Genomic DNA, 26,029 nt, shown 5'->3' on the forward strand with positions numbered 1-26,029 from the left:
TCTCAGGAGCTCTTTACATTCCTAAAAGCAATTCAGGACCCTAAAGAACTTCTGTTGATGTGAGTTAACGTCTGTCTGTATTTACGATGTTAGAAATTAACACTGAGAAAATGAACACTGAAAAAATATTTTTAAAAACCAATTACACATTAACCTATTGACATCTTTTTAATGAACAATAAGAATATTTTCCCAAACAAAAATTTTGAGAAGAGTAGCAATTTTTTTTTTTTTTTTTGCGAATCACTTTGAGGTCTGGCTTCACAGAACATAGCTGGATTCACAGATTATATATCTGTTTCTGTCTTCAGTCTGTTGTTACATCATGTGCCTTGCAGACTCTGGAAAGCTTCACTGTACATGTGTGAGAGACTGAGTGAAAATGAAAATAATGCCTCGCTGTTATTGTGAAAATAGTTTTGACCTTGAAGTTTCCCTGACCCTTGGGCCACCATTGAGGGCCACCAGCTCCTAGAGTACATAGGTAATTTGAAATGTGGGGTTGTGGCATGGAACATTAGAGACAGGGAGAAATTGAAGGCTTAAGTGACAGGGTGCAATTGACCATCTCTAAGTCTGAGTATTGTATCAGATCTTTCTGTTCAGAAATAAATGCACGGGAATACTTTTCAGTTGTTTTTGTAAAACAAAATTGCTTCCTAAAGCTCCTCCTGAAATGCAAAGAAACGCTGAGAATGTGGAAGCTAGTGGTACTTGTCTTACGTTCATCTTTTTCTTATGAGCAAGATTATACCAAGTAGTCCAGAAGTTCTGCAGTGGGATGGGTCATTAAAAAATTATAAAGCATAGGTTCCTCTCTGTGTCTGGGAATAGCAGCTTCAAGTGTAACTTCCTTTATAACTGTTAGTCTCCAACCCTTGGTTCTTTTTGTAGCTTTTGGCCTCAGATGAAGTTGTGTCCTACAATAGAAATTAGATTGATGCTTATTGCTCTTAGGTTCTGTCATAACTGGTGTTTAAGGAACCAGGGTAGAAGCTTTTAATAATAGATGAGCTATATTCTGTGCTAGCCAGCTTTGCTGTTTAAGGAGGTTAAATGATTACAAATTCAGGCCTCTGGGGAGTGTTTTGCATGTGTCTTGGGTCAGTGATATATAAGATTTTCACTGTTAAGGTAATTTTGTGGTAAAATACAGAGGAGCTTGGTCATCAGGAAATTAATGGTGCACTGTGGGGACGAGGCGAGGGGGTGCAGGCATGACAGGGATCCAAAGTATCTGACTCTCATGCTCAGAAGGGTTTCATTTAAGGTCAGACTGTCAGTGGGACTCCTCTGACCCCCCATTACTGAAAGTCAGACTGTTCAGCCCCAGTGGCCAGGCGGCTTCATCTTAATTAAACGTAGGAGGCTTGCCTTTGTGTCTTGGTAAAAACCGGCAGGTCTGTGGTTTTGGGTCCCTTAACTAGTATAAAGTCAATTTCTCATTTCCTCCCAAGCCTGTCCACCCTTGAGGATTAAGTGATCCATTAGGTAACTTCTTGGTTAATGAAGTGTCTCAGTTTCAGGAGTTGTTAACGTTTAAATTCGGAATTCTGTGTAGGCGAAAATCGAGGTTTTTTTTTTTTTTAAATGAATGTAATGCAATTAGTTAAGTGTGTGCAGGAGAAATAATAGATGGAAAAATTTCAATAAGTGAGTTTTCTGCCACAGTCAAATGAGTGAGTTTTCTATCACACTAAAAGCTTTTAGAAAAAAAAAATTTCCAAACCTATCTTGAGCTGCTGCTTAAAATTAAATGAACATATTTCTTTTTTAGTGAGGCTGTGCTTTGGCCTGTTTTAACACCAGAGTGGAAGAGGTTCTAAATATTGAATTACTATCCCTTTGAAGAGGTTTCCACCACCCCCACTGCCAGCAGGGGACCTAGATTGATGTTAGAAGGCGGGGGAGTTGAGTTGAGGTCTGGCCAGCTTGGGTATTGTGAGTTTGGGTACTGCAAAACAACAGTACTTTGGAGATGCTGTCCAAGTATCAAGCCACCTCGTGGGCTTACAGAGGATTTGAACATTTCTGGGATCCTTGTTTCTCCAGATGTATTTCCTAGAGTATTGACCAGGTAAGCAACATTCATCAAGTAGAGGAATCACAGGACAGAGGTGAGTGAAGACTTTGAAGGAACAAAAATGAATGTTTTCATTTCAGACTCATTTGGACATACAGAAAATGAGCATAAAGGGCCAAGTATTGTGTTGACCACTTTATGTGGATTATTTGGTTTACTCCTCACAATGACCCTGAGAAATATGAAAGGTTGCCCCCTTTTTTACGGATAAGAGAGCTGAATTTCAGAGAAGTTATGGAAGTTGCTTAAGGACACACAGCTGGTAATTTATGAGGCTAGAATTCAGACTCACATGTTCTGAGTCTGTTTCCAAGTGTACACTCTTGTCAGTACTCCAAGCCATTTTAGACATGTGGAGGGGATGATCAATGGGGATAAAAGTTAGAGTATCTTTCCAGGGATAAAAGTTAGATATTTTGTTTCTTGCTTCCGAATTTCTCATAGAAATCTATTGAAAAGGGCCAAGTAGGTTTCTGTTCTTCTTGATCCAACACTGTAAATTTGGCTTTAATTTGTTTTGGAGAACAGTCACCTAAAAAACAAACCAGTTGTGGTGGCTCATGCCTGTAATTCCAGCACTTTGAGAGGCTGAAGTAGGAGGATTACTTGAGGCCAGAGTTCAAGACCAACCTGGGCACCATAGTGAGACCTTCTGTCTACAAAAATAAGCATGAAAAAACTTAGCCAGACATGGTGGTATGCACCGGTAGTTCTAGCTACTCAGGAGGCTGAGGTGGGAGGATCACTTTAGCCTGGGAGGTCAAGGCTGCAGTGAGCTATGATTGCATCACTACATTCCAGCCTGGGTGACAGAGTGAGACCATGACTCTAAAAAACAAAACCAGTATAAACTCTTCTAGGCAGCAGATACAATGGCACTAAAGTGACATTGAACCCATATTTGACTGCTTGCTGTATCCCAGGTACTACCAGGTACTAGGATACAAAAGGAAAGAAGACAACTGAGGTTCTTGCCCTCATGAGTTTGCAGTCTAGTGGAGAAGACAAACAAACAAGTGAATTAGCAATGTTAGGACAATGGTAGTGGACCCAGGTTGCTATATAGAAGAGTATGTTGGAAACATATAACCCAGATTTGGGAGGTCAGAGAGGGCTTCCCAGAGGTGGAGACAGGGGCTGTGAAGGTGAGTGGGAGTTAGCCACAAGTGGTGGTGGGAGAGGGAGGGAGATGTCTCAGGCTGCAGAGACAGCATGTGCAGAGGCCCAGGGAACAGAGCATGGTGGGGGCCCTGGAAAAAAAATCATTATGGCTGGAGTATGGAGAGCAGGGGTCAAGGTAGGCAGGGCTAGATCATGAAGAGCTCCAAAGAGATGTTGGAAGGTTTTAAGCAGGGAAATGATATGGTCTGATTTATGTTTCTAAAATATCATGCTGGATATTGTAGGCAGGATAGATTGAGGAGGAAAGACAGATTCAGAGAAATGAGTAGGAAGGCCTTAGGCAGTCCAGTTGAGAAATGATACTGGCTGAGACTCAGGTTAGCAGGGGCAAGGGAGCTAGAAGAGTCAAGAGATATAGTAAAGCTTAAAGTCAGCAAAAATTGATGCTGGATTAGACTTTTTCATTCATTTATTCGACAGGTATTTACTGAATACCTACTATGTGCTAGGCATTGGTGTTTGGAATACAGTTGTATATAAAACACATCACACACAGATCTCTAGAATACAGCATATGCCTTGTAGGGTGTCAGACAGGAATTGCACAAATAAATGTGAACTTGTAACTGAGATGAAGACTGGGAAGGAGAGATCCATGGTGCAGAGTTTATAAGAGTGGAATTTAACTTCGTGTGAGGGGATGGGGAAGATTTTCTGGTGGAAATGGTAGTTGAATTTAGAGCTGGAGGGTGACTTGGCTATAATTAGAGCAAGGGGTGGGGTAGGGATGAGAGTGTTGTGGGCTTGAGAAAACAGCACAGGCAAAGGTCCTGTGGCAGGGAACATGAGAGAGGGAGGACTGGAGGAGCCACCAGGCTTTGCTGGTGGTCACTCAGAAATGGCTATGAAGGAGGGACAGGTTGGGCAGGCAGGTAAATTCTTTTTGGTACATTGAGATGCCGTGAGCCGCTAGGAGCAAAACTCTAGTAGCTGTGGGACATGAGAGACAGATTTGGGAATCCTCTTCATGTAACAGTGACTGGAGCCAGCATAGTGGATGAGAAGACCAGGAAAGATATAGAGAAGGCAGAGAGCAATACAGATTCTGAAGAGCAGCTCTGGCTTCTCTTCCCCAAGGAGATCTCTCTGCATTTGTTTTTTTCTTTATTTGCACCTTTCTTGGGAATAGAATCAAATCCTCCCTGCCCTTTTTTTTTTACGCACAGCTCAGGGAGCAATTTCAATAGAGGGCAAAGGGAAGCTCAGCCAGAGGGTGGTGTGAGGCTCAACAAAGCTGCCACAGCTTCCTTCTGTAAGAGTATCTCCCAGAGGCAGTGATCTACCTTTCTTTGCCTTTGCCAAAGTCCCCTTGGAAGAATCCTGTTTTAACAGGTGCTTCCACCCATCAGAATGGTGGTAGGTGGCGGTGGCGGTGGCAGTCTAATAGTAATAGCATATATTGATGGCATGCCTACTTCATGCCAGATGCTTTGCTGAGTGTTTATAAACACTGTCTTGCTGAACCTTATGTCAGCTTGCTGAGGTAGGTGCTCTTATTCTCCCCATTTTACAGCTGGGAAAAGCGAGGCTTAGGGAAGTTCTGGAACTTGCCTGAAGTTCTTCAGTGAGTAAGTGGCAGAGCTGCGGTTTGAACTTGTGCACTTTGACTCTGGAGCCTCAGCTCCTGCCTGTCACGGGCTGAGAGGTGCTCTTGAGGTCATTCTGTGTCAGGAATTGCGGGGAGGATGGTGATGCTTTGTGAAAAGAAGCAAAGCCTTAAGGAGAAATAATCTAGATAGCATTCACATATGCAGAGGTCTTAGATGTGTCAGAGGACAGATGAATAGCGAAAGTTCTCGGAGGCAGCTGTCCTTTGCGGGGCTAAGGGAGGGGACAGGAGTAATTGTTTTATTTTTTCACAGGCAGGGTCTTGCTCTGTTGCCCAGGCTGGAATGCAGTGGTATGATCACAGCTCACTGCAGCCTGGAGCTCCTGGGCTCAAGTGATCCTCCCAAAGTAGCTGGGGTTACAGATGTGTACCACCATGCTCTGCTAATGTAGTTTTATTTTTATTTTTTGTAGAAATGGGGTCTGGCTGGTCTCAAACTCCTTGCTTCAAGCCATCCTCCCACCTTGGCCGTTTAAAATGTGATGACAGGCATGAGCCACTGTGCCTGGTTTAGGAGTAATTGTTTGAACAAGGCTGTTTGAACATAGAATAGGCTCTATTGCCCAGTGAGACCATCTATAGGCAGCGTGATGGGGAGATTTCATTATTGGGCAGGGGGTGGAATTACATGCTTTACAGGGTTCCTTCCAACTTTTATTCCGTGATTCTGTGTTTTTTGAAAGGTTAGAATGCTCTGTGGCTGGCAGTTGAGTGTAATTCGCTACTGTTCACCTTTTTTCATCAGGGGAATTAGGAAGGATAAATTATCTTCCCTGAAGTAAAATCTGTCATCATGGGTCATATAGGAGTTCATTTGTTATGATACACATCTGACTTTTTAAACAGGGGATCCTTTACTGAATTTAAATTTTGATGCCCTGGAATCTTTCAGAATTCCACTTATCTCTCATGGAAGAAAAATAAAAATAACTAGCATAGATCAATTCAAGTATGTCAGCCACTGTACCAGGTGCTTTTCAAGCATTATTTCATCCATTGCTCACCACAGCCTCTTGAAGTTAAATTATCCCCATTTAACAGAGGAGGAAATGAAAGCAGAGAGGTGGTGGTGGGCTCCTAATAATAAGCTAGATGATGATGATAATAATAATAATAATAATAATAATAATAATAATAATAATAAGAGCTTAGGGGCAGAGAGCCAGGGTGGAGTGCGGGAGCTGAGTGCCTAAGCCTGCCCTCATGTGTGTCAGGCATGGCTTGTCAGCAGAGCCCCGGGTGTCCGTAAGTGTTTGAAGTTCTGCAGCTCCGTGGCAGGTTGGCGCCAGCTCTGTTTTCTCTGAGGTGGTCCTTGTCATGGTGTGAGTGACATAGGAGCCCTGAGTGCAGCTGCTAGAAGTTCACAGGCACAAATGGTCCACGATCAGATAAAGAAGCGGGCTCTCCCACCCAGCCCTGAACAACAGGAAGTCTTCCAGAAGATTGCTCCTAGGCCCATCACTTCTGGGGCGGACTTTCCACCTCCACCCCTCCAGACCACAGAGGCCTGTTCTGTTGACTTTCCCTGCCTTTGTTTTTCCTTCCAGGACACCACTGATAATTGCACTAAAACCTATCCTCCTCCCCCAATCTCCTTCCTCCACTTCACTAAGGGGAGGCCAGAGGAGATCTCCAGAGGTTTCTAGCCAGACCTGCAAGCTTTCTGCCCAGTCCTTTGTGAGGGGAATTATCACATGAGACCCCTGGGGAAGGATCTGTCCTCCCCCACTTTTTGGTTGTTTTTAATTGGGACCCCTGGCGGATTGCCCAGAGGCTCATTAGCTGTGGTGGGTGGACTGGCCTGTGATTTCAGGGGGAGATGTAAAATGTAGCTAAAGGTTACTTACTCACTTATCTCGGCCACTTAATAAGTATCTTGGTGAGAAGATGCTTAATTTTTTTTTCTGACTTATGAAAGTATTACAGAGTCATGGTAGGAAAATTAGAAAACAGAATTGTGCATAAGAAGAAACTCAGTTCTCCGTAATCATCCGGAGCATAAGAACATTTAACATTTTAACCTGTTCCCAGGATCACTGTTGATAAACACCTCCACTGAAGAGTCAGATAGACATAGGTTGGGTGCGGTGGCTCGTGGCTGTCATCCCAGCACTTTGGGAGGCTGAGGCAGGCAGATCACTTGAGGCCAGGAGTTCAAGACCAGCCTGGCCAACATGGCAAAACCCCATCTCTACAAAAAATACAAACATTTAGCCAGGCATGGCGGTGGGTGCCTATAATCCCAGCTACTCAGGAGGCTGAGGCAGGAGAATCGCTTGAACTGGGGAGGTGGAGGTTGCAGTGAGCTGAGATGGCGCCACTGCACTCCAGCTTAGGCAACACAGCGAGACTCCGTCTCAAAAAAAAAAAAAAAATGTCAGATAGACCTGGGTTATAACAACCCTGGTCCTCCTGCTTGCTAATTTTATGTGACGTGGGGATCTTACCTCTCTGTATTACACCTCAGTGTCTTCAACAACAAAATGGCAATAATGGTAGTTCCTACCTCCTGCTGTGGTCATGAGGATTCACTAAGAGAACATTTGTAAAGCACTCAGCACAATGGTGGGCATGAGAAATCCTTGATAAATGCCAGCTATTATTATCAGAAAAGAAAATAATGCAGAACTGTGCTGTAGGAATGCAATGTCCGACATCTATTGCAATGATCAGCTGCAAGCAACATGGGGTACATCATGCTTTGTCACTCGAGGACACTGAATTGTCTGCTTCTTCCCATTAAGGGCCTGGAATCTTTCAGTAAGGTATCCAGGTGGTGGTGATGGTTCACAAAACAGCAGGCATTTTCTGGCCTAGTCTCCACTGGGGCTGAATGCTTATCTGAAGGGTGATCCTGAAAGGAGAGCCTTAGTCACACTGGACAAGGCCCTAGTCCTCTTGCAGAGCACATACCTGCTCTTCTGCATTTGGAAATTCCCTGGTGTCCTTTCAGGATGCCAGGGTGTACAGATATAAATTTGGTCTGGTTCAAAATAGAAACAAATTGTCTTCTAATAATTGGTCTTAGAAGTATGCTGACTTCCTGACCCTTTAAGATAAAGCATTATAATATAAGCGCAGAAGGGAAATATTAATCCCCCTTGATGTTTTCCATTTGTGCCACCTTTCTGGATGCTGTTTAAAACATTGGTTTGCCTTTAGGTGTAACATATGTAGTTACGAAGAATTAAACAACGACTGACATGATTCCAGAGAGTGGTACTTGGCAAACTGTCCTTCTGCACATTATTTGTGTATCTTCCCTCAAGGTCTAGAGATGCTGGCTCTTTTGTTTGAGAGTTTATTCTGTGTTCTCAGTTGCTGTCTCCCTCTATAAATAAGTTCATGTTTAATGAAATGCTCTTTATCTCTCCTGCAATGTCTGGGTTGTTGGAGGGGAGGGAAGCGGATGACAAATTAGCTTTTCCCTGCAGCTTCTCACAAGCAGTGAACTGAGGTTCTTTAACATAAGTTTGCTTTCAGTAGTTGACATTCCTGCTAAGGTAGGAGGTTGCTTCCCGAAGTGTCATGCTGATCATTGCTGCATAATTCTTCCTGAAAGAAAACTTGGCACCCAGAAAGCAATTGAAGGAGACACGATACCGTTCCACACCGTTACAACTCTTGTGACTGTGTGGGGTAAATGGCTTCTGGAAGGGGAAGTTGAGTAAATTGATGGGGAAAAGGGTGTAAAGGGGTCTGGGTTTGGAGGAGGGGTTTTGGGAAAACCTGGGTTGCCCTGGGCATCTCCACAGCAGATGCCTGAGGAAGCACTGGGCTATTAGCTGCAGTCCACACCAGCACACAGTCTTCCCCCATGAGTTTGGTTTTTAAATGTCAATTTAGCTTTTTACAATTGGTTCCCACTCCTCAATATTTATGGCCCTGATGAAAGCTGTTTCTAGGAGTCACATCAATATTTTTGTTAATATTTGTGTGTATGTGTGTTTAATGGTTTCTGGGCTATGTAGAGATTTCCTGAGACTTAAGAACTTTTTCTAAGACTGCTTCTAACTAGCTGCGTGGCCCTGGACAGGGAACCTTGTTATTCTTACCCAAATACTGAAGGATATGGGCCAGGTGCTGTCTAAAGGGTTTTCATCCTCTGGAAGTGTTTCCTGGTGAAGGATGAGAAGGAAAGACATTTAAGTAGCATTTGGGTTAAGTGCATACAGTTGTGGAATTCTTAAAAGGCCTAAAAGCCTGCTGGAAATTTGTGGTATTTATTACTAGGTTTCCTTTTATTAATGTCATTTTGTTGCTTTGGTACCTTAGCCCAGGCACTGTGGCCTTGCCAGAAGCAAGTTTTTATACCAGGTGTTTCCTTCTGACTTAACATTCCCTGAGGCAAATTGAATATGTTAATGTTTCGTAAGTCAGACTTTCCAAGTGACTCCCTAATCACTGCAACGTTCTTGGCTGCGTTCCTGCAGGCTTTCTATTCACTGCAGTTTTTTATTATCAAGGGTCCTCAACTTGTAGAATCTGATTCAGGCACAGTTTTGTTAGAAACAAATGTTACTGTGGTTGGAATATCCTGAAATTAAATAATATACGGGAAAAAATGTTGTTGCATATGTCCTTACTTGGCTCATTGAATTGCCTGCCTGTCAAACTCTTATTTAAATTTGGCTTTTAAGTAAGGCACTTTGGAAAATTGAGCTAAGCCAACTCTTAGTGACTTTTTTCCCCCTCTGAACATTTCTTTTCTTCTAACAATGATGCATATTTTACTTTGTCTAGGATTTTCAAGAAAGACATGTCTGACAAAATGTCTAGCTTCCTACATATTGGAGACATTTGTTCTCTGTACGCGGAGGGATCGACAAATGGATTTATTAGCACCTTGGGGTAAGAGCCTGCAATTTCTTGTGTGGCAGGATTTGTTTAAGACATCATAACATCGGCTTAAAACTGTGATTTTTCTAACCTAAGAACGTTACCATTTTACTTGGCTTTCTAAGTGCGGTTGAAATCACAAACACCAAATCTCATATTAGCCAACTTTAACCTCTTATACAAAAACACAATTTTCTGTATATTTCTGAAAGAGCAAAACCTCATTATTTAGGACACTATTCTGAGTTTATTAAAATTTGCTCTTCCTTTCTATATAAAAGGGAGAGTGCCTTTATTCCACTATGGAATACAGTTTAAATGGAATAAAGTGTAAAGATGAATATTTACAGAGCCCAAAGAAGTGCTTTTTAGTTTTGTAAAGGCTCTTCTTTTCAAATAATTGACTCCTTTATAATATAAGCAAAGACCAAACCTCCTGGGCTGCCTATCTCTTTTCTTTGAAGCAGACATTTCCTACTTTACATTGCTGTGTGCATTTGAAAATTATAAATTGCATAAAGTTCTATAAATCAGATTTTTGCTCTTCTGTGCTTTTTTCCCAATCTTTATACAACTTTTAAGGGTATAAATATATTTCATAATGTACTCATTTGATTATCGTCTCCCGTCTCCTCCTACGCCTATTGTCTAGAAGAGGAAATGAGAGGTGAAATAGTCCCAAAGGCAGACAGAAGCAGAATGGAGAATCAAGATGGTTAACTTCAAAATAGTTGCGAATGGTCTATATTGTCTTTGCCTAGAAAGGAGTAGTGAGGCCCCAGGGTGGCATTGTTGAATTTGGCAAGAGCTGGTCTCAAATAAACTGGGGGAAGGAAGACCAGCAGCTTCTCCAAGAACCTCATTTTTACAGCAGCCAAGACCTTCCTTTTAATTATAGCTATTATTTAAAGCATGCTTGTTTTCTGGTATTTGTGCAGAATGAGTATTCCTAGGCTCTCATGCAGGTTACTCCACACTCAGCACATTATTATAGATACAGAATTATAGCTCAGTTAGACTTGTGCTCCCACTGTGGAGAGATTTTGTTTCAAATGTCATCCAGTGAAAAAGAAGTCATCCATGACTGCCTGATCACCAGATCCAGTGACTTTCTACATTTGACCTATCTCCATTATGGACCTACCCTTAACAATTTATCTCCATTATGGACCTACCCTCAACAGCTGCCCTGCCTCTGACTGTCCCTCCTTTCTTCATGGTTGGCTCCTTCCTCTTTTCATCGTCTATGGTTGACTCTTTTACCCTCTTCTTCTTTTCAGCAATGACAGCAACAGTAATAAATGAAAAGCACTAAATGAGCCCGGTGGGTATGTGCTGTGTGCTAGGCACTATGCTAAATACTGTGCCTACATCTTCCTTAATCCTCACACAACTGTCTATGGTGAACACTATCATCATTACCATTTGTGGAGGCAAAACTTTTGAGCTTCAGAGAGGCAAAGTCACTTGCCCAAGATTTCACAGCTCAGAAAATTCCAGACTCCAAGGTTAGGGCTGCCAACAGTTGCTCTCTGCAGGCCAGCTTCTCTCTTTCTGGCTTCCTTGTCTGCCCACAGCTCTCTCTCCTCCTTGACTCTGCACAGCCCCTATCTGGATGCCGGGTTAAACCTCAACCCACTCTATTCCCATGTTTGCCCTGGGGGTCTTGATTTCCCAGTCACCCAGGTGCCTCCTGAGCCCCTGAGATCTTAGTACCTTCTTTCTCTTCCAGGGCAACTCTTCTTGAAAATCATATGAAGTGCTTTTTAAGTGTTTTCCTCAAACATTGTAAACAAATTAATGATGAGTCCCTCCTGCCCTTTTAAAGTGAGGAGCGCTTCTTTTTGAACTTTGGGTTGCTAATACTTTCCTGAGATGAATACTTTATTTTCTCAGTTGCTTGCACATATTTGAGGATAGCAGTGTAAAAATAGGGTTGGAGAGAAAGTTTGACAACTCTTCCTGTTTTTAATATTTATGGAGGACTTGTGGACTACAATGAGTGACTGCCAGTCGCTGTGGGACTCACTGTGTAGCACTCCAGCCCCATCCCATTTGTATAGATGGTGGTTACCTCCAAATGGCTTCATCTACTGATTGAACTTTAGAACTCCAATAGGATCTTGGAGGACAAGTGTGTGTGTGTGCACACTACTCAATGGCATGCTTCTGAATTGCCTTTTTAGCTTGTTAAAAATAAAGGTTCAGCTTGGTGCAGTAGCTAATGCCTGTAATCCCAGCTACTTGGGAGGCTGAGATGGGAGGATCCTTTGAGGCCAGGGGTTGAAGACCAGCTTTTAAGACCAGCCTGGACAACACAGCAAGAACCCTGTCTCTTTAAAAAAACAAGATGGGGGGGATTCTTGGGCCTCATCCTACAGCACAGCTTTAGTAAGCTGGGTTGACAGAGTCCTGGTGTCAGTATATTTGGAAACAATAAGTCTGATGAACATCCCCCTCGTTAAGAATCCCTGAGACCAACTTTCATTTTACAGATGAAAAAAACTGAGACTGGTAGGGGTAAAATGCCATAGTCATGATCATGCTGCTAGTAGGTGGCAGAGTGCCATCTACAATTCACTGGTCATTTGAGCTTGACTGGGGCTCCTCTTACCACTTCCTACCCATTTGAGAACTTGATGATTTATTTATTTATTTTTTTCTTGAGATGGAGTCTCGCTCTGTCGCCAGGCTGGAGTGCAGTGGCATGATCTTGGCTCACTGCACCCTCCATCTCCTGGGTTCCAGCAATTCTCCTGCCTCAGCCTCCCATGTAGCTGGGACTACAGGCACCCGCCACTACGCCCAACTTAGTTTTGAATTTGTAGTAGAGACAGGGTTTTGCCATTTTGGCCAGAATGGTCTCGATCTCTTGACCTTGTGATCCGCCCATCTCGGCCTCCCAAAGTGCTGGGATTACAGGTGTGAGCCACCACGCCCGGCCATGAGAACTTGATGATTTATTAACCTAGCCCTACCTTGGATTCTGAGCCCACCCTGTCAAGCATTATGTTAGCTCTGGGGGCATTACTGTACTTACACTCACAGGAGCTCAGGGTGGGGGTTTTATATATGTATATTCTGCTCTTGATTTTTACATGAGAACTCAGGCCATTGGCTACATTGTCCCTCTTGTTTATACAGTGAGGTCTTCTGTCGTGAAGCTGAAGGATGCACACTGCTGGTGGGGTACCATGGACACTTTGATTTACCCACCAAATAGATACTGAGCTGCCAGTCTTGGGCATCTTCTGGCCTTCATGGAGCTGGTAGCCTGGTGCACCTTTGGAGTCTCAGTCAGTGAGGTTGGGAGGATGGAGAAGGAGAGGCAGAGAGTGTCTGGCGCAGGAAAGGCTTGGGGGGGCTTTGTGGAGAAGGTGGGGCTCTTAATCTGAGTCCTGAAAGACAGGCAGGACTTTAGGAGGCAAAAGGGAATCTTGGAGAATAGAACAGTAAGGGTAAAGGCTGAATATTTAATGGTACCTTGCATTTGGGATAAGAGGAGGCAGCACAGATGAATGGAGGAACCCTGGAAAACCATGGTGTGTTAGCTGGGAACAAGTGCAAGTTCTGTGGTCAGTTGGAAGATTAGCCAGTTCTATCAGTACCAGTTTTAGGAGCTTGGACAAGTTGTGTAACTTCTCAGAGTCTCAGTTCCCTCATCTGTTCAAAAATATATTTTTAAGTGGTTCTTCTAAAAGAATTGTGCAAGTTAGACTTAGCAGTCAGAACTTTAAATACTGAGTCTTTATGTAATGTGAGCTTATTTATTTGTAATTTTTTTGTACTTTCCCCACTAGTTGCTTTTGATGGTCCAGAGTCCTTTCATATCTTCATGAGCTTGCGCTCATGGTTCCTTCCACCTGGAAACGCTCCCCTCTAGCCTCCAACATCTATTTCGACTCTTCCAGTAGTTCCATTAGAACTTCCTCTGTCTGCAGCTTCTCAGATGACCTCAGGCACAGTTTGCTTCTGGCTGTGTTTTTTTTCTTCCTTCTCTTATAGCCCTTAGATTATATTTTCTTTATCAGTTTGTTCTTAAGGCTCCTGCACTAGCCTTGAGCTCCCAAAGAGCAAGGGCCTGGCTCATATTCACCTGGCAAAAAGTCAGCTCTTCAGCGACTCTTAGTTGAATGCAACGGCTCCTTGTTGTGTCTCGCGACTTTAGCCACCTTGCATGCTATACTCAAATCTACCATGGACATGGTTATGGGAAAGGAGCCACAGAAAACAGTAACCTTAATGTGTCCTTCACAGAACAGAACCCTGGGCTTTTGGATTAGGTTTAGATCCATGCATAGGAAGCCTCTAGTGTAAAGAGTTCCTGGCAGGAGAATATGGCAGTCTAAATGTTGCACAGGAAAAGCCCTGGGATATCTGATTTCTGCATAGTGCTGAGAGTTTCATTTTCATACACTTGACAGAGCATTTATCTGTCTTCTTCACAGCCTGGTTGATGATCGTTGTGTTGTGCAGCCAGAAACCGGGGACCTTAACAATCCACCTAAGAAATTCAGAGGTAAGGTGGTGGCTTTCCTGGAGTAGTCACCTTGACTCACTTGAAAATTCATGAAGTGTGTTGTTGGGGTGTGTGTGTGTGTGTGTTTATAAGCAAAATAGGCTTATATACTTATGTATTTTTTTCAGAGTATGATTTCAGTTCTAAGCTTTACAACTTGAAAAATGCATACATAAATTTAATATCAAGATTGGGATGGCTTTTTACTGGGTCCTTAATTTGTCTATTGAATATGTGTTGACAAGTGCTAATTCGGTTTAAAGTCTTACATTTGTACAGGTATTTCTTCAAACAAATAGGATTTATGGATCCAGTCACAGGGAACATTCATTATTTCAGCAGATCTCACTGTCCCTTTGGGGATGCTGATATTCTTAGATACATTCTTTAAGAGGTAGCTAATGATACCTCACTCAACGTCGCACTGGAATGAAATGTTCTTAATTATTGCACTTGTTTTTTGAGTTAAAGACATAGGCAGGCTGGGCACGGTGTCTCACGCTTGTAATCTCAGCACTTTGGGAGGCCGGCGTGGGCAGATTGCTTGAGCCTGGGAATTCTAGACCAGCCTGGGAATTCTAGACCAGCCTGGGCAACATGGTGAAACACTGTCTCTACTAAAAATACATAAATTAGCTGGGTGTGATAGCATGCACCTGTAGTACCAGCTACTCAGGAGGCTGACGTTGGGGGGATCACCTGAGCCTGGGAGTTCCAGGCTGTGGTGAACCGAGATCGCACCACTGTACTCCAGCCTGGGTGACAAAGTGAGACCCTGTCTCAAAAACAAAAACAAAACAAGACATAGGCAGGGCAGCTTTTCTACCCAAATTAGTTTTTCTTTAGGCCTCCTGAATTGGCATCTTTCTCCAAAGGTAGCTTAGTTTATTGTAGGAGGTCTTTGAAATACACTTGGTATCTCAGATGATAAACATTTGTTTTTCTTTTTTGTTGTTGTGGTTAGTGGTCCTCAGCTCTAGTCACATGTTAGAATTATCTGAGGGAGTTTTTAAATAGATGCTTGGGGCTCCATTGTAGATCTTAGGACTTAGGGATCTACTGTAAAGCCCTAAGCATCTATTTATTAATTAAATTATTTATCAATTAAGGTAACCTCTGGAATTGGGGATGATTCTTTACAGCCAGGGTGGAAAACCACTGGATTAGGTATTTGACTGATGGCTTCAGTCCCAAAGGGCTCAAATCTTGCCATTTGCAGATTATATAATTCGAGTTCTAAGTTCTTATTGTTTAGTGGTTTAGAAACTTTGACTTTTTTGGATAAAAGCTAAATAAATTAGAATAAAATAGAATGCAGACGTTCACATGTAGAAAAGCCATTTGGAAGACATTTGGTGTTGAGTTGCATCCAGTTGGCGTGAGACTATCAGGAGAATGTTTTCACCTGAGGATGGGTGGGGGTGGGGGGAGGCTGTTAAAAAAAAGAAAAACGGTTGTTGATATAAGTTGTAAGAGGAGCCCAAGGCAGCGATTGCCTCCACCGCCTTTTTCTTCTCAATCCTTCTTTCATGTTTCCTTCCAAGACAAGACAAAATCTTGAGTGCTGCAGAAATGAAACGTTTCGTCCAATGATCATAATTCAGTCACTCATAGAATTACTTCCCCACTGTGAATATTAAAAGGGACAAGATCAATTGACTGTGCCAGGCCCTGTGCTAAGCACTCTGCCTGCATTAGCTCAGGGAGCCATCCCTCCTCCCTAGGAAGAGACTGATACACTCAGAACTTAAGAACCTTGCCTGAGGTCACATGGCTGGTGACTGATGGAGTGGGAGCCGTGGTTCTCAACTTTGGCTGCACAGGGAAATCACCTGGAGAACTTTCAGAAACACTAATAGCTGAATCCAGCTCAGGGATTTTGAGTTAACTGGGCATTGGGCTTTTTGAAAGCTTCTCAGGTGTTTCTCTTGTGCCGCCAAGGTTAAGAACCATGGCTAATGAAATCTAGGCTAATAAAACCTGAACTTTGTCATTCAGGGAAGAGCTGGTCTAGGTTTCGCTTTTGCAGCTGGGACCAAGGGGCGGGATATGCATCAGGAAGGCATTGCTTGGGTCCAGTGTGAGCTCTTATCTTGTTCTATATATAGGCCTTGGGAGCTGGGAGATGAACCTGGGAGAGAGTCTAATGTACTGTACAAAGTTAACTAGTGGCTATTTGTTTTTTACAAATATATGAAATATATGCACATAATTTAAAATTTTATTTGTTAAATCAACATATATTTATGTTGTACAACATGATGTTTTAGAATATGTATATATAGTGGAATGGCTAAATTGAGTTAATTCACATATATATTACCTCACATGCTTTTTTTTTTTTTTTGTGAGAACATTTAAAAACTACTCATAGTGAGTTTCAAGTATACGGTATATTGTTATTTGCTGTAGTCACTATGTTGTACAATAGATCTCTGGAACTTATTCCTCCTAACTAAAATTTGTATCCCTTGGCCAACATCTCAATCCTCCACCCCAGCCCCTGGTAACCACCATTCTACTCTCTGTTTCTAGGAGTTCAATCTTTTTAGATTCCACTTATAAGCAAGATCATGTGGTATTTGTCTTTCTGTGCCTGGCTTATTTCACTTAGCATAATGTCCTCCAGGTTCATCCATGTTGTCACAAATGAACCAGGGACTGTTTGAATACAGGGTTAGAATGTTAAAAATAAATAGGACTATAGCAGGGGAAGTCAGAGGAGTCATGTTTTTCTGGCACGACTGTAAAGGTGCCTGGTGCTTGGATGTGTATATGGTGGCTGATTTGAAGTGACTGTTTTGAGATAACAGTAATAGTCTGACAGAAGCTATTTGGAAGGAAGCAAACTCCTTTTACAGCCTGGCCTGGTTCTACAAGTGGTCACATGACAGTTACTTGATTTGTTGACTGCTTTTCTCCCTAAATTAAAAATAAAGGTTTCTGGGTTGTGAGCTGCTTTGTCCTTGTGGGAAAATCTGGTTCAAAGCAAGCTCTGCTGCAGGCTTTGGGAATGTAGGTCAGGACTTCCTTAATTCCATGTGCTAAACCAGAGGTCCCCTGCACCCAGGTGAGGGGCCTAGGCAGCTCTGCCTTTGCAGGCTGCCTCAGTGCTGGAAAGATCTGCTCCTCCACCGTGGAACTTGGGCAGTGAGTTTTAAAAATTTTTCCAAAGCATTCCTTCAACTGCGGTGCAGCATACTTTGACATTTTTTTTTTTTTTCTAAAATGAGAAAGATCTCTGTTTTGGAAGCAATTGCTGCGTTTCCAAATATAAGTGTATTTTGGAGCTGAAGTCATTTTGATGTTTAGAAATTGTGCATAGGGCAGTTGGGCAATTTGGAGGCATTTCTAGTCCATTTCCTCATGGACCCGTTGCACCCTAGATTTTAACAAACACATATGGAAAAGCGAGATGCTGGCAAGCAGCCGAATGGGATGATGGAGTCTTTATCTGAGCAATCAGCAGAGCTGCATGCAGTCATTTGGGTTTGCTCTTGCTTCCATTGTTTCCTTGCCAACTTATTTCCTATATTGAGAACCATCATAACCTGTTCTTAAGTAAATGGAAATCCAAAGACTGTTTATGCAATATTCCCCTTGGCTTCTGACTTTGCATCTTTAATTTTGTGAGCTCCTGAGATCTGCAGCCCTAATGGTTAATAAAAGAGGTTCTTGGATCAGGCTTCCTGGTTCATATCCAAGTTCCATGAATTCTTTGCTGTGTGACCCTGAACAGATTACTTCACCTTTGCGAACCTTGGTTTTCTCACCTGTAAAATGGGAGAGGATAATAGGCTCTATCTCATAAGGTCATTGGGAAGATTAATTGTGTGTTAAGAATTTAGTACTGGGGGAGCCTGACCCTTAGTTAAGAGTTTAAGCCTTATTCTGTTCTTTGTATTCCCAGTACTTAGTACAGAGTCTGGTACTTGTAAATCTCATATTTAATTTTATGAGAATAGTTATATGTATATATTTTTATTTTATTTTATTATTATTATACTTTAAGTTTTAGGGTACATGTGCACAATGTGGAGGTTTGTTACATATGTATCCATGTGCCATGTTGGTGTGCTGCACCCATTAACTTGTCATTTAGCATTAGGTATATCTCCTAATGCTATCCCTCACCCCTACCCCCACCCCACAACAGTCCCCAGAGTGTGATGTTCCCCTTCCTGTGTCCATGTGTTCTCATTGTTCAATTCCCACCTATGAGTGAGAACATGTGGTGTTTGGTTTTTTGTCCTTGTGATAGTTTACTGAGAATGATGATTTCCAGTTTCATCCATGTCCCTAAAAAGGACACGAACTCATCATTTTTATGGCTGCATAGTATTCCATGGTGTATATATGCCACATTTTCTTAATCCAGTCTATCATTGTTGGATATTTGGGTTGGTTCCAAGTCTTTGCTATTGTGAATAGTGCCGCAATAAACATACGTGTGCATGTGTCTTTATAGCAGCATGATTTATAGTCCTTTGGGTATATACCCAGTAATGGGATGGCTGGGTCAAATGGTATTTCTAGTTCTAGATCCCTGAGGAATCGCCACACTGACTTCCACAATGGTCGAACTGTTTACAGTCCCACCAACAGTGTAAAAGTGTTCCTATTTCTCCACATCCTCTCCAGCACCTGTTGTTTCCTGACTTTTTTATTTATTTTTCATTTTTTTATTTTTATTTTTTATTTTTTATTATACTTTAGGGTTTTAGGGTACATGTGCACAATGTGCAGGTTTGTTACATATGTATCCATGTGCCATGTTGATTTCCTGCACCCATTAACTCGTGTTTCCTGACTTTTTAATGATGGCCATTCTAACTGGTGTGAGATGGTATCTCACTGTGGTTTTGATTTGCATTTCTCTGATGGCCAGTGATGATGAGCATTTTTTCATGTGTTTTTTGGCTGCATAAATGTCTTCTTTTGCGAAGTGTCTGTTCATGTCCTTCGCCCGCTTTTTGACGGGGTTGTTTGTTTTTTTCTTGTAAATTTGTTTGAGTTCTTTGTAGATTCTGGATATTAGCCCTTTGTCAGATGAGTAGGTTGTGAAAATTTTCTCCCATTCTGTAGGTTGCCTGTTCACTCTGATGGTAGTTTCTTTTGCTGTGCAGAAGCTCTTTAGTTTAATTAGATCCCATTTGTCAATTTTGGCTTTTGTTGCCATTGCTTTTGGTGTTTTAGACATGAAGTCCTTGCCCATGCCTATGTCCTGAATGGTATTGCCTACGTTTCCTTCTAGGGTTTTTATGCTTTTAGGTCTAACATGTAAGTCTTTAATCCATCTTGAATTAATTTTTGTATAAGGTGGAAGGAAGGGATCCTGTTTCAGCTTTCTACATATGGCTAGCCAGTTTTCCCAGCACCATTTATTAAATAGGGAATCCTTTCCCCATTGCTTGTTTTTGTCAGGTTTGTCAAAGATCAGATAGTTGTAGATATGTGGCATTATTTTCCGAGGGCTCTCTTCTGTTCCATTGATCTATGTCTCTGTTGTGGTACCAGTACCATGCTGTTTTGGTTACTGTAGCCTTGTAGTATAGTTTGAAGTCAGGTAGCGTGATGCCTCCAGCTTTGTTCTTTTGGCTTAGGATTGACTTGGCGATGCAGGCTCTTTTTTGGTTCCATATGAACTTTAAAGTAGTTTTTTCCAATTCTGTGAAGGAAGTCATTGGTAGCTTGATGGGGATGGCATTGAATCTATAAATTACCTTGGGCAGTATGGCCATTTGCATGATATTGATTCTTCCAACCCATGAGCATGGAATGTTCTTCCATTTGTTTGTATCCTCTTTTATTTCATTGAGCAGTGGTTTGTAGTTCTCCTTGAAGAGGTCCTTCACATCCCTTGTAAGTTGGATTCCTAGGTATTTTATTCTCTTTGAAGCAATTGTGAATGGGAGTTCACTCATGATTTGGCTCTCTGTTTGTCTGTGATTGGTGTACAAGAATGCTTGTGATTTTTGTACATTGATTTTGTATCCTGAGACTTTGCTGAAGTTGCTAATCAGCTTAAGGAGATTTTGGGCTGAGACAGTGGGGTTTTCTAGATATACAATCATGTCATCTGCAAACAGGGACAATTTGACTTCCTCTTTTCCTAATTGAATACCCTTTATTTCCTTCTCCTGCCTGATTGCTCTGGCCAGAACTTCCAGCACTATGTTGAATAGGAGTGGTGAGAGAGGGCATCCCTGTCTTGTGCCAGTTTTCAGAGGGAATGCTTCCAGTTTTTGCCCATTCAGTATGATATTGGCTGTGGGTTTGTCATAGATAGCTCTTATTATTTTGAGATACGTCCCATCAATACCTAATTTATTGAGAGTTTTTAGCATGAAGGGTTGTTGAATTTTGTCAAAGGCCTTTTCTGCATCTATTGAGATAATCATGTGGTTTTTGTCTTTGGTTCTGTTTATATGCTGGATTACATTTATTGATTTGCATATGTTGAACCAGCCTTGCATCCCAGGGATGAAGCCCACTTGATCATGGTGGATAAGCTTTTTGATGTGCTGCTGGATTCGGTTTGCCAGTATTTTATTGAGGATTTTTGCATCAATGTTCATCAAGGATATTGGTCTGAAATTCTCTTTTTTGGTTATGTCTCTGCCAGGTTTTGGTATCAGGACGATGCTGGCTTCATAAAATGTGTTAGGGAGGATTCCCTCTTTTTCTATCGATTGGAATAGTTTCAGAAGGAATGGTACCAGTTCCTCCTTGTACCTCTGGTAGAATTCAGCTGTGAATCCATCAGGTCCTGGACTCTTTTTGGTTGGTAAGCTATTGATTATTGCCACAATTTCAGAGCCTGTTATTGGTCTATTCAGAGATTCAACTTCTTCCTGGTTTAGTCTTGGGAGGGTGTATGTGTCGAGGAATTTATCCATTTCTTCTAGATTTTCTAGTTTATTTGTGTAGAGGTGTTTGTAGTATTCTCTGATGGTAGTTTGTATTTCTGTGGTATTGCTGGTGATATCCCCTTTATCATTTTTTATTGCATCTATTTGATTCTTCTCTCTTTTCTTCTTTATTAGTCTTGCTAGCAGTCTATTGATTTTGTTGATCTTTTCAAAAAACCAGCTCCTGGATTCATTAATTTTTTGAAGGGTTTTTTGTGTCTCTATTTCCTTCAGTTCTGCTCTGATTTTAGTTATTTCTTGCCTTCTGCTAGCTTTTGAATGTGTTTGCTCTTGCTTTTCTAGTTCTTTGAATTGTGATGTTAGGGTGTCAATGTTGGATCTTTCCTGCTTTCTCTTGTGGGCATTTAGTGCTATAAATTTCCCTCTACACACTGCTTTGAATGTGTCCCAGAGATTCTGCTATGTTGTGTCTTTGTTCTCATTGGTTTCAAAGAACATCTTTATTTCTGCCTTCATTTCGTTAAGTACCCAGTAGTCATTCAGGAGCAGGTTGTTCAGTTTCCATGTAGTTGAGCAGTTTTGAGTGAGTTTCTTAATCCTGAGTTCTAGTTTGATTGCACTGTGGTCCGGGAGACAGTTTGTTATAATTTCTGTTCTTTTACATTTGCTGAGGAGAGCTTTACTTCCAACTATGTGGTCAATTTTGGAATAGGTGTGGTGTGGTGCTGAAAAAAATGTATATTCTGTTGATTTGGGGTGGAGAGTTCTGTATATGTCTATTAGGTCCGTTTGGTGCAGAGCTGAGTTCAATTCCTGGGTATCCTTGTTAACTTTCTGTCTCGTTGATCTGTCTAATGTTGACAGTGGGATGTTGAAGTCTCCCCTTATTATTGTGTGGGAGTCTAAGTCTCTTTGTAGGTCACTCAGGACTTGCTTTATGAATCTGGGTGCTCCTGTATTGGGTGCATATATATTTAGGATAGTTAGCTCTTCTTGTTGAATTGATCCCTTTACCATTATGTAATGGCCTTCTTTGTCTCTTTTGATCTTTGTTGGTTTAAAATCTGTTTTATCAGAGACTAGGATTGCAACCCCTGCCTTTTTTTTGTTTTCCATTTGCTTGGTAGATCTTCCTCCATCCTTTTATTTTGAGCCTATGTGTGTCTCTGCACGTGAGATGGGTTTCCTGAATACAGCATACTGATGGGTCTTGACTCTTTATCCAGTTTGCCAGTCTGTCTTTTAGTTGGAGCATTTAGTCCATTTACATTTAAGGTTAATATTGTTATGTGTGAATTTGATCCTGTTATTATGATGTTAGTTGGTTATTTTGCTCGTTAGTTGATGCAGTTTCTTCCTAGCCTCGATGATCTTTACAATTTGGCATGTTTTTGCAGTGGCTGGTACCGGTTGTTCCTTTTCATGTTTAGTCCTTACTTCAGGAGCTCTTTTAGGGCCGGCCTGGTGGTGACAAAATCTCTCATCATTTGCTTGTCTGTAAAGTATTTTATTTCTCCTTCACTTATGAAGCTTAGTTTGGCTGGATATGAAATTCTGAGTTGAAAATTCTTTTCTTTAAGAATGTTGAATATTGGCCCCCACTCTCTTCTGGCTTGTAGAGTTTTTTTTTTTTTGTCTTCAAATTCTTTGTGGGTGGGGACGTGCACATATGAACCCCTGGACTTGGATTTGAGCCCCAGTGCCCCTGTATGCAAGCTGAGTAACCTTGATAGATTACATAATATTTCTCAGCTTGTTTCCTCACTTGTGAAATAGGGTCAAACAATTCCATCCTTATAAAGATAATATGCACAAAAAGCCTAATAGAGTTCTTAGTACACAGTAGTTGTTCAGTGCGTGGTTGCTGTTAATTTTCACAGTAGATGTGGAAGAGTTCAACATCGAACACACTTGCTTTTTTTTCTCTGATGGTTGAAAGTACATTTCCGAAGTGAATTGCTTTTTTGTGTGTGTGTGATTTCCTTGAATATATCTCTTGCCTCTAACTTCCTCTGTAGGAAGAAAAGGTTGGCTGCACATCTGTTTCACATAAGCCACATCTTTTTCATCTGAATGAATTTTGGACAATATCATTGTCCTCGTAAGGGATGAGGAGAGTTGAGACTTAGAATAATGCAGCAACTTTAGTTCTTTTATTAATGTGGTACCATTTTAAAGCCCCAGCGTCCATGGAAGGTAAGGCAGAACCTCTTCTTCTCCCTGATTTGTGTTGTCTTTGCCGATAATCTTGAAAGAATAGAGAAGGCAAACGGCAGATTGAAACAGGGAATAGAAACTTTGTGGTTAGTGAATTCCTTTCTCTGTATTATCTTTTCCTCTTCCCACTTTTACCAGTCCCTCCCCCAGCTCCCCAGTGCTAAATATAAAGGCATCTTCTACAAAGAAAAGGTGGAAACTAACAACCAGTCTTCATTTTGCTCCCAGAATCTCTGCTCTTTTTAAATATAAATCACCTCCAGGGTTGTGGGAGTAGAAACAAGGGAACTGGGCTTTTGGGCAATTAGATAGGCTTTAGTGTTGGTCATGCCATTATTGCATAAGATTCCGGCAACAGTCAGGCTCTTGCTTTGAAAACCTAATCTTCTCTGTTCACATCAAGAGGCCCGTCATGGCTCCAAATTCTTGATGTTGGACAGATGTTACCATATCAGTAATATCAAAATGTGCCTCTTTTAACCTTACAGGGAGCCCCATAGTTTCAGAGTAAAAGCTGTTTGAAGGGAAACTTACAGTTCAAAATGAGGAGAAGTTGGGGCAGGAAAAAATGAGAGGAAAGGAATCATTATTCTATCACTAAGTGGTTTATATGAATTGGGGAGGGGATCAGACAGACTGAATATGTGGATGTTCCAGATAAGTATCTTACATTTCTCTTTCCCAGTGAAGTTGGTTTCAAGCATCATAGTCCAATCTAAGCAAACGTATTGTGAAAAATGAGTGTTTACCTCCAGCATTGAGGCTCTACTGTGTACCAGCTGCTGGCCTTGGTGATGGCAGGGCAAGATGCTTTCAGGAGTCTTGGAGTTTCATGGAGAAACAGACCCACATTATAAATTACAATAGCCAATGTTAATACAGCATTTATTTTGTGCAAAGCACTTCCTTTGAATTATCTCTTTTAATTTGAGGAACCCACCTATGAGGTGTAGGTCTTGATGTTCCCATCATGTAGTTGAGGAAATGGAAGCTCTAAGAAGTTGGGTAACTTGCCCATAGTCAGTTAAATGTCACTTCTTAGAATGATTATCATTCATTTCACAAACACTTATTGCGTAGTTCCCGTGTGCCAGTCATTTGTACTCCATGAGGAAAGAGACATTCTCAAAGAAGTCTACATCAGTATGTAATGAAAATCTTTAAGGAAGTTCTTTAGAGTAATTTGTTGTCTTCACTGCAACTGTTTATATATAAGTAGAAGCAAAGCAGGTGAAATTTCTTCCTACCTAGTATAAAACCTGGCCTACTGGGGAAAAGTAGGTGAGGATGCTTTTCATGTCCTAATCTTTCGCTGTGCAGCACCCCGAGACCAGAGCACATCTATTTGGTACCTGATGCCATTTGAGATGACAAGAGTTATGAGCTGGTCCAGTGCCATGTGACTTGTGAGTGTCGTAGCCAGAGCCCTCTTCCAAAGGCTGGGTCCAGTGCTTTTCTTTCTTTGTAGTTTTATGGAGACAAGGTCTCACTCTGTTGCCCAGGCTGAAGTGCAGTTGTGTGGTCATGGCTCACTGCAGCCTCGACCTCCTGGGTTTAAACAATCCTCTTTCCTCAGCCTCCCAAGTAGCTGGGACTACAGACATACCCATCATGCCTGGCTTCTTTTTAAATTTTTGTAGAGATGGGGGTCTTGCTATGGTGCTCAGGCTGGTCTTGAACTCATGGCCCCAAGCCATCCACCACCTTGGCCTCTCAAATTGCTGGAATTACTGGTGTGAGCCACTGCACCCCGCCATACTTAGTGCACTTTTAGCCATTGCCCTGACCAGCTGTGGGATGCGCAGTATGTTACTTACAGTAGGATGAGTCCTGTTTGTCATGCAAATGAGGGTCTGGCCTGGGGCAGTATAATCCAGTTTCTGGGCATTTCCAGAGTAAAATGTTGGTGGAAGACCCCTGGTTCCTCAACATATGCCCGGCTGGAAATAATGACAGTCTGAGTATTGTGCAGTTACCATGATACTGGCATGGAGAAGAGTATGTTGCTTGGCTATATTGAGCCACTCTTGGACTTAAAGCATGGCCATGAATTTGAGGATCAGACTCGTGGCCTTTTTATTTTTATTGGAGCCTTCTTTCCCCAGTCCCAGAGTGCTGGCACCATGTTAGCCCCTTTTAGTAGCAGGCTGGTGGATTTAGTAGGATTATTTTATTGAGAGAGAGAAAGGTTTCACATCTCATGCAAGCTCTTTGTAATTGACTTTGAAACCTCCCAGCAGCTTAGGAAGGGTCCTCAAATAAGAATGGCATTTTTCATGCTTGAGTGATAAGAAACACTTGAGTGTCAATAGCCTACTTCTCTGATCTTGGTCTTGCCTGCAATTTAGGTTAAATATAGGGGAAAGAGCAACCTCTGGATGCCAAAGCTAGCATCCAGCCCAGAATCTGCCGTGAACTCCTCCAATACCTTGGAGAAGTCATTTCATCTCTCTCAGCCTGTTTTCCCATCTGTTAAATGGGGTTTTTCCAAGATTTCATCCAGCTTGAAACTTTGCTATTAGTGGTGCAAACAGGCAGGTTAACGTTAGAAGCCTTGTGCTGTGCAGAAGTAGGTTCTTGTTTCTTTGGGATTACAGGTCTCTTTGTCAAGATAGATGAGTGCCGGTAATAGCCAGGCCTTAACCTTACCCTTAGGCCAGATGGGGACACAGGCAGGGTCTTGGGTGACAGATGTCATCTACGGTGGC

At 41.9% G+C, this 26,029-nt stretch overlaps 1 protein-coding gene across 10 annotated transcripts in view; it reads left to right on the top strand.

Moving 5' to 3' along the window:
• ITPR1 (inositol 1,4,5-trisphosphate receptor type 1) overlaps window positions 1–26,029 on the top strand; it is a 363,343-nt gene that overhangs the window by 13,542 nt on the left and 323,772 nt on the right. For all 10 annotated transcript variants that reach the window (XM_058437182.1, XM_058437183.1, XM_058437190.1 and 7 more), the window contains exons 3-4: window positions 9,618–9,725; window positions 14,162–14,232. In XM_058437182.1, the coding sequence (XP_058293165.1) occupies window positions 9,634–9,725; window positions 14,162–14,232 (163 nt within the window). In that variant the 5' untranslated portion in view covers window positions 9,618–9,633. The remainder of the gene's footprint in view (window positions 1–9,617; window positions 9,726–14,161; window positions 14,233–26,029) is intronic.

This window comes from Hylobates moloch, unplaced genomic scaffold (assembly GCF_009828535.3).
Source record: "Hylobates moloch isolate HMO894 unplaced genomic scaffold, HMol_V3 SCAFFOLD_4, whole genome shotgun sequence".
Lineage (NCBI taxonomy): Eukaryota > Metazoa > Chordata > Mammalia > Primates > Hylobatidae > Hylobates > Hylobates moloch.